Source organism: Colobus angolensis, unplaced genomic scaffold, assembly GCF_000951035.1.
Source record: "Colobus angolensis palliatus isolate OR3802 unplaced genomic scaffold, Cang.pa_1.0 Scaffold52, whole genome shotgun sequence".
Lineage (NCBI taxonomy): Eukaryota > Metazoa > Chordata > Mammalia > Primates > Cercopithecidae > Colobus > Colobus angolensis.
In genome coordinates, this window is record NW_012118710.1 from 3,730,445 (window position 1) to 3,742,535 (window position 12,091).

Here is a 12,091-nt window from a genome sequence, read left to right on the forward strand (position 1 = left end):
AATAAAAGACAATCTAAAGAACTTCCTGACCCTTCCACCTCTTAGGCTAATGATGTCACCAATAAACCTTTTTCTTTTAAATTTAACAGACTTTAGTTGAGCAAGGAATGACTGATTCAAGAATTGTGTGGCTTCCAAACCAGAACAGGTTCAGAGAGACTGTGCAGCCACATAGTGGAAGAAGATTTATGGACAGAAAAAAGAAAGTGACATACAGAAAACAGAACTGAGGTACGGAAACAGCCAGATTGGTTACAGATCAGCACCAATAAACCATTTCTAAATGCTGGGTTGAATTAAAAATGAGAGATTAACCAATAATCGCTAGTTAAAAAAGCATATGTAGATGAAAACATACAGAAGTTTAACCATCTTAAGCCAAATAAATATGACTAATTTTTCTTTGAGACCTGGCTAACTCAAATGTCTATTTTTAACATTATTTTATACAACCAATTTAGCAGAAGAAAAATTTTTAAAGGATTTATGATTTTGCTCTATGCTAAAAGCATTAATATCAGAATATATCAGATTTTATCAGTTAGGGATCTAATTATGATTCTCCTACATAAGAAAAAAAAATTTAATACATTTGACAGGGCTTGATTGAAATTGAACCTTTTTTTTTTTTTTAACAATTTTCTATCTGTATATAACAAATACATCTGGAGACCGCAATGAAGAAAAACATTTTGTGTTTTTTGTGTTTTGTTTTGTTTTGGTTTTGTTTTGGTTTTTTTTGAGACTGACTCTCGCTCTGTTGCCCAGGCTGGAGTGCAGTGGCGCAATCTCAGGTCACTGCAAGCTCCGCCTACCGGGTTTATGCCATTCTCCTACCTTAGCCTCCCGAGTAGCTGGGACCACAGGTGCCCACCACCACACCCGGCTAACTTTTTGTATTTTTAGGAGAGACAGGGTTTAGCCAGGATGGTTCCGATCTCTCTGACCTCGTGATTCGCCCACCTCGGCCTCCCTAAGTGCTGGGATTACAGGCATGAGCCACTGCGCCCGGCCAAGATAAACATTTGAATCTTGACTTTTGCGATTTGTCCAAAACATTCTTCTACAGAAGCTTTTTGCCCACGGGGGCTGAGTTCACACTTGTTCATATTCCATGTGCTTTTCCTTCTGCCACTTGAGGGCAATGAACCTATAATGTACAAATCCGAGTCTATCTCTTAATATTTTCTCCAAATTAGTTATTTGGGGGGGCTTGTTATTTTCCAACCTACATACAACGAGGAATTTTTTTAAAACCAAAAAAACCTCAAAACTGTCTCTACAGCTTACAAGAAAGGAACTGCCAATCATAGTAAGTTTCCACAAATAACTTTTTCACACTGACAACAAAATTGGAAGTAAAAGTCAAAACACTAAAAATACTCTCTATTTTAAATTACACAGCTATTGTAACAAATACTCACCTGTACCCCACAAATAAGTGAAGTATTATTATATCAACAAAAAAAGCAACATGAAAATAAACTATATAGCCATTACCTCTAAAACTGATAATCCTGTAAATGCCAAAATAGGGACACATTACTTCTCTTAGTTAAAGCAAAGCACTTAGTTCAGTTTCTTAAGTATAAATAAGGAAAATGCCCTCATGTGATCCTGTACACGGAAATTAATACTATTCCCTTCTAAAGCATGCCGGGACCTGGAGGTTTTCCATCTCGTAAAGTGCAATATAGGTTATCTCAAATTCTAGAAAGCAAAGCAATTTTATTAGCCAACAAAGCTAAACCTTTTAGAGCCACAGCCCACTAAAGTAATCTGAAAAGTTCTCAAGAGCCTGACAGGCAGTACAGATTCACTCAAAAAATTCAGCCTAAGCAAGTCATCAGCAAGAACACGAAAAAAAATCATTAATAAAAGATAAACTTAAAGGCAGTCACATTTTGCTACATTTAGCTTCTGTTGGTATTCTGGTGGTATAAGGTTTAAGGGAAAAAAACCATTTTAGTTTTAAAATCATTATTTAAGTAAAATCAATACAAACTGTAGTTTATATTTCCTTCATTAAATGCTCATTTCTCATATCTTTTTCATGGAAAAGAAGAAAAATTGTCACCAATCTTACCCTTTCCTTGTCTACGACAATGAACAGCTCCACATACCGGGTCTGTGGCAAGACAGCTCTTCTTCTCTGTCAAAAACACAAACATCATAAAGGCAAAAAGTTATAAGGCTACGATCATATCCTAATCTCTCATCACCTATTTCATGTCTGCTAAGAACATCATACAATTATTTTACTTAACATATCCTACATTAAGATAGTGAAAAATATGTTTTTTGAAGTGTTATCTTCTTCTTAGTGATGAAAACTTTGTCCAGTTCTGCTACTGACTTTGATGATAAACTATGTCTGAGGGGAAAAAAATGTTTTTGAAGTGTTATCTGTTATCTGCACTAATATGATAAAAATGCTAGTTACAGACAAAATGGGTTTAAGTTTACAAAGCAGCATTACCAATTTTCTAAAATCAAAACTATACACACACACACACACGCACACACACACATTTTAATGAAAAACCCCATTACTATGCTGAAAGATAAAACATAGCTACTAATATCCCAGAGCAGAAGTTAGAACAACGTTGCCATTTAAAAAAATGACTAGTTTTGTCATTTTACAGAAATTCATGCAAAGTAGAATAAGCAAAAATTTTAATGTTTTCCAATGTTTAAAGTCAAAAAGAATAGTCCAAGTCAAAAGAGTGGATAGCAGGAGAGGCAATAAAAATAATGCCATCAACTAGTATAAGTTAATTAAAAATATGCCTCTTTCAAGGCAGCAACATATCTCATAGAAAGGTACAATCCCTGCAGCTGAAGTTGATCTAGTCCTAGAACAATTTCAGTCTAAGAGACACCCATGTCAAGAGTAAATCATGAAGTGCTATAGCAGTCTCCAAACAGGGATGAGCGTGTCCTTGAAACACACCTGAAGTCGTTAAAGTCCTAAAGCCATATCTCTCTTTCCAATCTAGGGTTCAAGAATCACCATTCGAGTTGTCCAAGAGGTACCTAAATAAAAACTCTTTTGCAATGGGCGCAGTGGTTTATGCCTGTAATCCCAGCACTCTAGGAAGCTGAGGCAGGAGGACTGCTTTATGCCAGGGGTGCAAGACCAGCCTCGATAATGTAATGAGACCTCATCTTTACAAAAATTTTTTTTAAATTAGCCAGGCACGGTGGGTGGCACAGACCTGTAGTAGTAGCTACTGGGAGGCTGAGGCAGGAGGATTGCTTGAGCCCAGGAGGCCAAGGCCACAGTAAGCACTGCTGCAGATTTAAGCCCTCATTTCCAAAACCCACAGAATCTAAACTGTACTCAACTTGGTAGCAGGAACTGTATATTGCTCATCTTTTCATCCCCTAGTACCTATCACAATGTCTGGCATACATTTGGCAAAATTAAGAAAAGAAAAAAAAAAAAAAACACTACTCATAGTATTGGTTTCATGAATAAACACATGATTTTTCTAAAATGGTAATCTAAGCCACGAAGAATTATGTTATTTCCTTACTCGAAGTAGCTGAGTCATGCTGGGAGGCTCTTCCTCTTCATCCTTTGTAGTTTCTTTCTCTATATCCTTGTTGGAAACTCCACATTTCAGAGGCTCTTTGTGGACATCATCCATTCGATAAATGATGTGCTCAAAATGAGAGCTGTTCTGCAGGGGTTCAATCCCATAACTTGCATTCTCTAAATGCAGCAATCCTCTGAATGTTGCATTACACATATACAAATTTTAAGAAAAAGAAAATACAAAAGGAATCAGAAAACCTAAGATCAAGTCCTACTTCTTAAATGTGTAAGTAGGCATAACATGATATAGAGAATAAAATAGAGGCTTTAGAATCAGACAGATAGGGCTGGGGCAGACCTATATTGAAAGCTCAAATAGCTACTTATCAGCATCACTGCCTGCAAGTCACTTAACCTCCCTGAGTGATCTACGGGAAATGGAAGGTACTACAAAGTAGTGATTAAGAATGTGGCATCTGGACCAGAGGACAAGAGTTCGAATTCCAAATGTCTTCTATTAGCTGCAGGACTCTCAGCGAGGTATTTAACCTCTGCCTTGGTTTGCACTCTGCAAAGGACTGTTCTGAAAACAAAATTACTTAATAAGCACAAAACACACAGAACATATTGCCTGGCACATAGTAACTATTAAATAAATGTTAGTACTTAAGTGAAGATAATCATATTCATCTTATATAGAACTAATATGTATTAGTTCAAGCAATCATGCAATCAACCAACCAGTACAGTGCCATGTTGCCATGACCTCAAGGAATGTAATTTTAATACTATAACTTAATTTGAAGTATAATATAATTTATCTGAACTTCAGTTTGCTCACCTAAATACGGAAATAATGAGCTCTTATTCACAGTCATAATGAGACTTAAATACAAGTCTTAAATAATACAAGTGAAAATTTTATAAATATAAAGTACCACAGAAATTTAAAGTATATTTTATTTTAAATACCAAAAATGATTTAGTGGTCTCAAAAAAATTTTCCTCTTTACATATTAAAGTTCATCAACTATAATACTTTCTTAAATAAACATGTCAAAGATATCTGAAACACGGCTATAAAAATGTTCAGTAACATCTAAGTAAATTCCAGTTTTGCTAAGTGCCCAAAAGGATTTAATTTGGAGATAGAAATAGGAAAAAGGGTAAGACACAGGGGAAAGAAAAAAAAGAAGATAAAATAAATTGCTTACCTGAGTCCAAAACAGTTGCTAAGAGCAACGGATGAATTATAAACTCCCTCCACATAGCCCCGAAAATGACAATGATTCTAAATGAAAAATACTGTATTATCTTCAAATATTGCTACGTTGCTGAAAAATCATCACAGAAATTGCAGAGCTAACAAAATTACTTGAGGCCAGTCAACTACAAAGTTTTATTTATATTATTGGCATCTCATAGTATCACATGGCATTCTTTAGACCATCTGCAGACTATCTCCTACCACCCTATGAGTACACAAATGTTTAGGCAGAATTCCAGGGAATACAAGGTACAAACAGCTCTGCCTCAGTGACCTTTCAGCCTAGAAGCAGAACAAGACGCATTATATCATCTTCAACATTTCAAATCACAGTCAATCCAAGAACCAACAGCAGCCGGCTGACATCTCACTAAAACTGTGTTTGTATAAAATGACCCTGTGGAAGACACTGATGATGCTTCACAAACTTTAATCTTAAGCAATAGAATCCCTAGGGGAAAGTATGTAAATCTTTCAGTGCAACTTAATTTCATTTTATGGACAAAAGTATATGTCATTACAATACATGACAGCCTGGCCATGTTAAAAAATTTACAGTATCAAAGTTTTAATTTGTATTTCAAATCTACAATCACACTTTCATCTACCTGAACAATATTAAATAACCAAGAAATAAGTGAGACTCTATCTGTCTTAGTTGACATTTTTCAAACACCCAGAAAGCATTACAACTCTATCATACTTATGATACATAAGTATTATATAAAATAATACTTACATAAGTTTCTATATAATTAAAATTGATTTTTAGCAGTTTAACAACATATACTTTAAATAATAGCAACAAATAATATTCGTTGAGTTAAAAATTGTCAGACTGACTGTTGTAAGCATCTTATATATTAAAGTTAAGTTTCCCAATATATCCATAAAATGGTAACTATTATTACATTTTAAAGTGAACATACCAAGGTACAAACAGATCAAAATAGTTTCATCAGCAAATAATGAGTCAAAATTCAAGCCCAAACAGTGTATGTCTAAAGAAAATATGCCAAGAAACCTCTACAAGGAAAAAAATGCATTTTACCATTACAGCTTTTGTCAAGTGACACAAATCATGCTGTGTTTGGCCTTCTGCCTTGGTAATCGTTGGATGCATGACTGGATGGATGGGTTATTTTCTATCTGTTTTACGCTGTAAGGTAAATTCAAACTCCTCTACTAATTTTCTATTAAACAACGGACCAACAATGCACTCAGATAAAGAAATCAGACAGCGGACCAGAAGAGGATAGACCTAAGTCAGCAGTTCCTTGGTTTTTGTAAGTACTAATAATTAATCTAAAATAAAGATTTTTTTTTGCCTCTTATTTTTTTGAAGAATGCTGCAAAAAGTGCACAACCAACAGAAACAATTCAACCTAGCAAAGTATTACAAAGTTCAGAAAAAAAAAAAAAAAAAACATGTAATAGATTTCTCATGAAAACCATGGCAAAAGAAAAAAATGTATAATACCTAAGTGCCAAAAAGGACTGTAAAACACTTAAACAAAACTAGAAATGTTTATGCTCTAGTAATAAACACATAAAGCCAAATTTGACATCTGCCAATTATTTTGGGTATTCTGGCCAGCTCTGTCCCCAGGAGTACTCTGTTCTCTGATCCAGAGAGGACCACACCTCTTTTAAGAAAGAATTATTTTCAGAAAAAATTTAGAACATTAGAACTCGTAACACCAAACGAGTGTTTTTCTTTACTAAATATTAATGACAAATTAAATGTTTTAATAAGTTCACTTTTACAGATATTAACTTTCAACAAAAAAATCAAAAACTCCTATTTTCAAAACATATCAAATTTTCCCCATCATCAGTAAGGATTACCATTAAATAGAAGATTTATTTTCCTAGTCTTTAAAAAAAAACCTTAACTACTGAGTACCTGGAGAGCTGTAAGGTACAGCTTAGTCTATAGAAATGCACCCACTTTTCCCAGGATAACCTATATATCATAATGTTAAAGGTGCCCTGTGGGGCTGTGCAATGTAACAGTCCTGAGTGCCTATATAGAACTCATTTTTAAATTATAATTATTTTAAAATTTGCTATGGGATCATGAGGAAAATATATTACCTGTATATTGGGATGGTCAGTGATTAGAGTCCCTTCTTTGTTGTAGGTATAAACTACAAAATCTTCAGGCAAAAGGTCTCTGGAAGAGAAATAATATACCATTTAAACAGATGTTATCTATCTACAACTAAGGATATGATTCACAAAGCATTATCTCTAGAGGAGACGAGCAGGAGTAAATAAGAACTTTCACCAGATAAATTATTATTTTAAAATGTGCTACTATAAAATTAAAAGCTCATAAACAGCTGGGCAGTGGCTCACACCTGTAACCCCAACATTTTGGAAGGCTGAGGTAGGAGGATCACTTGAGGCCAGGAGTTTGAGACCAGCCTAGGCAACATGGTGAGACTCTGTCACTACAAAAAATAAAAAATGAGCTGGGCATAGTGGAACACACGTATAGTCCCAGCTACTCAGGAAGCTGAGGTGGGAGGACTGCTTAAGCCCAGGAGTTTAAGGCTGCAGTGAGCTATCATCATGCCTCTGCACTCCACCCTGGATAACAGAATAAGACCTTGTCTCTTAAAAAAAAAGAAGGAAAAAAAAAAAGCTCATAAATAGACAACTCTGAAATAGTGTACATTACTTACTCATAAATAATATGTAACATTAAGCTACACATTTATTCTAATGGTCATAAAATGCTAGCTGCAAAAAACTTAAGGCAACATAAATAATGTCCCTAAATTTTTCAGATACAACTCACAGGAAAAGTAAAAACTGGGTTACTGACAGGATACCATATTTACAGAAGAAAAATAAATGGTTTTTTATACTCTTTTCTAAAAGTTCTATATAAATAAGAATTAAACTCCTCAGTATGGAGGCAAATTTCTGTCTCAATTGTTGAAAGAAACAATTATTCCTGATTTCCAAAGCCTCATTCCATGTTAAGGAGGTTCAGTGGCATCAAGCATGTTTATGAGGATCAGGTTCTCTTGCAGCAGGACTGCAGCAGCTGTATGCTTATCTCCAGGCCTTATGGACAGGTCAGGGATGCAATGTGCTAATGTGTGATTCATAAATATGCCATTTCAAGTTCAAAACTCCCCTAGAGGCACCCAGGACCAGCCTGTCTATATTGACTAGAAATGAACAAATGGAAGGTTTTTATCTGATTTAGTTAGGTACACAGCCTGACTTTAGCTACATGATCAGCAAGGTAGAAAAGATATCTTCAGTAAACTTGTGACTGGGCTCCCCAGAAAACATGATGCCTCACACACATCTCAGCAGTTCATAATCTGGAGGCAAAGCACATCTGTGCAACTGAAAAAGGACCCTGGGGGTCGTGCCTTGATGACTGCCTGCACTTTCTTTGTCCTGATGCATTATATCCTTTACCTTTATTAAAGTCTATGTGAGTAGGCATGGGAGTAGCCGGTGGAATCTTAGTCTTTCCAGTAATTGGACCCTGTTCGGTCACTGCAGGCTCCCCTTGTCCCCAACTCCCCCACACATGTGTAGCCTCTGCTCCCTTAGTGATGCATTTGGAAAGAATAAACTGGGGGGTGCTTGGCTTTGGTCTCTGCCTTCTTTCCTGTTTGGAAGTTCCTGCCTGCCCAGCCAGCTGCCACTGTGCAGCACAGATATGAAGAGCTAAATCTGCTTAATCCCAGGGTTCAGGATCCACTAAACCATATCAAACTAGAAACAAAACCAATATACTATTGGAAAAACATTACTGAAAAGCCAAAATAAATTAAATGTCTTACTTGTTCCTTTCCAAGTGAATAATGTGCTCTTTTCCTTCAGCCTGAATAACATAAGATACCTAAATGCACAGAAGGAGAAAAGAAGAATAAAACATCATCTTGAAAATTACTTTTCAACAACATCTCATTTATTAGATGCAGGAAATTCCATTCTGAATTAAAATAATTTGGTATTGGCTGAACAGTTTAATAGAAGGACTTTGTGTCAATCCTTAAATAATAAAAAATATACTCTGATCATCCTTTCCTTCCTTTCATAACTGATCATGGAAAATAACCTTCATGTCTATCTAACTCTTCTCAAATTCATTTCTAATTCAGCTATAACTGCAGGGATTATCTTCTCAAGTCCATCAATGTATTACCTACAGTATAAGACAGTTCCTGCTTTTGTCTAAATGAAATGACACTCTTGGTTTCAAGAGATTATCCCTAGTTCTAGTTATATAAAGTTGAAAAGAAATTCAACTCCTTTTATGATACGAATTACAGGGCTTACCTCATTTCCTCAATTCTAAAACATGCTTTTTTCCCTCATATTAATGTCCCTGAAACAAGGACACATCATACAAAGGCACAGCAGTCTAACCAGCACCACTTCTGTTTTCTTTTTTTTTGTTCTTTTTGACACGGAGTCTTACTCTGTCACCCAGCCTGGAGTGCAATGGTGCAATCTTGGCTCACTGCAACCTCCGCCTCCCGGGTTCAAGCAATCTCCTGTCTCAGCCTCCAGAATAACTGGGATTACAGGCTCCCACCACCACACCTGGCTAATTTATGCATTTTTAGTAGAGACAGGGTTTCACCATATTGGTAAGGCTGGTCTTGAACTCCTGACCTCAGGTGATCCACGTGGTCTCTCAAAGTGCTGGGATTACAGGTATGAGCCACCCCACTGGGCCACTTCTGTCTCTTTATTAGTGGTAGATAAAACAATATGCTGTGTCTCACAATTGATGGCATCTTAGAGTCAAGGAATTAAAATAACATATATACACATCCTCCAATTCATGGGATCATCTTCTCTACCTCAGGCAACTCTGAAACAACTTCCCCAGCAACTCACCATGCCATTAGCCACAAGTGCTTAATGTGATCTCTGGAACTAAGAGATCTGACTTTGCCTTAGCTCTTTAATAAAAAAGAAAGTCAGGAAGGGACTCGACAACTAACATTATCAGAAATGTCTACTTAATATTCCCGACTGTTTCCAGGCTCAGTTAACATTTTTTCAAGAAACAGTATTATCCCCTTCACCACAGCACATCTGCCTCTGACTTCTAAGCGCTAGACCAACCTATGGATCCTGTCATTCTACCTCCACATCCCGCATGGGACGCCAAGAACCCTTCATCATCTACCTCAATCTCCAGTGGGCCATCAAAACCACCAAGCTCTTTCCATTGCTACAGCTTTATCATGTGCCTTTCTATCATTCTCTCTTAGACAATCACATGATGTAAAAACATCACTGCTAGGTCTATTAAAAAGAAATCTGAGGGCCGGGCGCGATGGCTCAAGCCTGTAATCCCAGCACTTTGGGAGGCCAGACGGGCAGATCACGAGGTCAGGAGATCGAGACCGTCCTGACTAACACGGTGAAATCCCATCTCTACTAAAAAATACAAAAAACTAGCCAGGCGAGGTGGCAAGCGCCTATAGTCGCAGCTACTCAGGAGGCTGAGGCAGGAGAATGGCAAAAACCTGGGAGGTGGAGCTTGCAGTGAGCTGAGATCCGGCCACTGCACTCCAGCCTGGGTGACACAGCGAGACTCAGTCTCAAAAATAAATAAATAAATAAATAAACAAAATAAAAAGAAATCTGAGAGACCAAAGATTATTTTGTGATAGCTTACTCCTCCCCCAAGTATCTGCCTGGATTGTTCACCTGCCTCCTTCTGGTCTTTACTAAAGGGCTACCTTCTTGTAAGGCTTTCCCTGGCCATCCTATTGAAAAATGCAATCCTCTCCCCAGCAACTCACCATATCCAGCCTCCCATCGTTTTCTTGCTTTAATTTTCTCCACAGCATTTATCACCATCTGAAGTTACATACATTTTTGGTTTTGGGGTTTTTTGTTTTTGTTTTTGTTTTGTCTCTCTCTCTCCCCCACTCACTAGAATGCAAGCTTCATAGAATACAAGACTGCATTCATGCAAGGGCATAAATTTTTTGTCTGTTTTGTTCACTGCCATATCCCCAGTAGCTAAATGGTACCTAGCATACAATAGTAACTCAATAAATACTTTTGAATGAGTAAATTACATTCACTGTTGAATGAGCGAAATCCAGTTCAATATGCATTGACCATATCACTTCTCCAAATATTTACCAAAGCACAAAAATGACAGTTATTTATGACAATCCCAAGTATCAATGAGGGAAGTACTAAATGAAGATACTATCAGAGACAGAAAAAAGTAGAAAACACAGTCCCTAGGCTGAAAGTCTACCATTCACTGAAGAAAAGGAGGAAAACAGGTGGCTCATGCCTGTAATCCCAGCACTCTGGGAGGCTGAGGCAGGCAGATCACTTGAAGCCAAGAGTTCGAGAACAGCCTGGCCAACATGGCAACACCCCATCTCTACTAAAGACACAAAAATTAGCTGGACATGGTGGCACATGCCTGTAGTCCCAGCTACTCGGGAGGCAGAGGCACAAGAATCACTTGAACCCAGGAGGCAGAGGCTGCAGTGAGCCGAGATCGCACCCAAACAGAGATTAACTGATTAACTCTATTCTAAGACAAAACATAATCAAACGGTAGGCTGTCCAGTTCAAACAAGTAAAATGTATGAATTTTAAAAAACAAGCAAAATGTATAAATTCGTCTACAGAGGAGATCTTAGAGTCATTTACTCCTCAGTTAGACAGGAGCAAATGGAGTTGAGTGACCAACCCAATTAGTCGGTGGTGGTACTCACAGGGAGGACCAAAACTAAAAGTTCTCCTGATCCTCAACTCCAGTGTTCTTTTCACAATGCCCACTCCCTAAAAAACAGGCAAGCTGCCTTACATTTCTGAGTGTATCAGCAATTCAGATATTAATATAATTCAGAATAAGCTAAATTCTGTGCTTTATTACCTGCTGTTGTTAAATTATAATAAAATTTAATTATACTTCTATAAAGTTGAAGGACTTATAAAATTAAAGTCCAAATAGTTATTTCTGAACAAATTTTACAAAAGAATAGTACAAAAAATAATTTTTGTGCACTGGTTACCCCATTAACAGCACAGTAAGTTTCTGCCAATATGGAAATAAAACCTGTATTTTAGGAAACATTCCCTAATATAAAATATATGCATTTAACACATTAGTACTCTTCACTGTCAGTGAAGATATAGTATAAAGTGTTCTAGTTCACCAAAAGCAACGGCAACAAAAGCCAAAATTGACAAATGGGATCTAATTAAACTAAAGAGCTTCTGCACAGCAAAAGAAACTACCCTCAGAGTGAACA

At 36.8% G+C, this 12,091-nt stretch overlaps 1 protein-coding gene across 2 annotated transcripts in view; it reads right to left on the reverse strand.

Moving 5' to 3' along the window:
• ADAM9 (ADAM metallopeptidase domain 9) overlaps nucleotides 1-12,091 on the reverse strand; it is a 116,965-nt gene that overhangs the window by 91,217 nt on the left and 13,657 nt on the right. For both annotated transcript variants that reach the window (XR_001003861.1, XM_011960675.1), the window contains exons 3-7: nucleotides 8,627-8,685; nucleotides 6,909-6,987; nucleotides 4,759-4,835; nucleotides 3,543-3,738; nucleotides 2,087-2,152 (exon numbers count right to left, since the gene is read on the reverse strand). Coding sequence is in view for 1 of the 2 variants with exons in the window: in XM_011960675.1 (XP_011816065.1) it covers nucleotides 2,087-2,152; nucleotides 3,543-3,738; nucleotides 4,759-4,835; nucleotides 6,909-6,987; nucleotides 8,627-8,685 (477 nt within the window). In the remaining variant the exon portion in view is untranslated. The remainder of the gene's footprint in view (nucleotides 1-2,086; nucleotides 2,153-3,542; nucleotides 3,739-4,758; nucleotides 4,836-6,908; nucleotides 6,988-8,626; nucleotides 8,686-12,091) is intronic.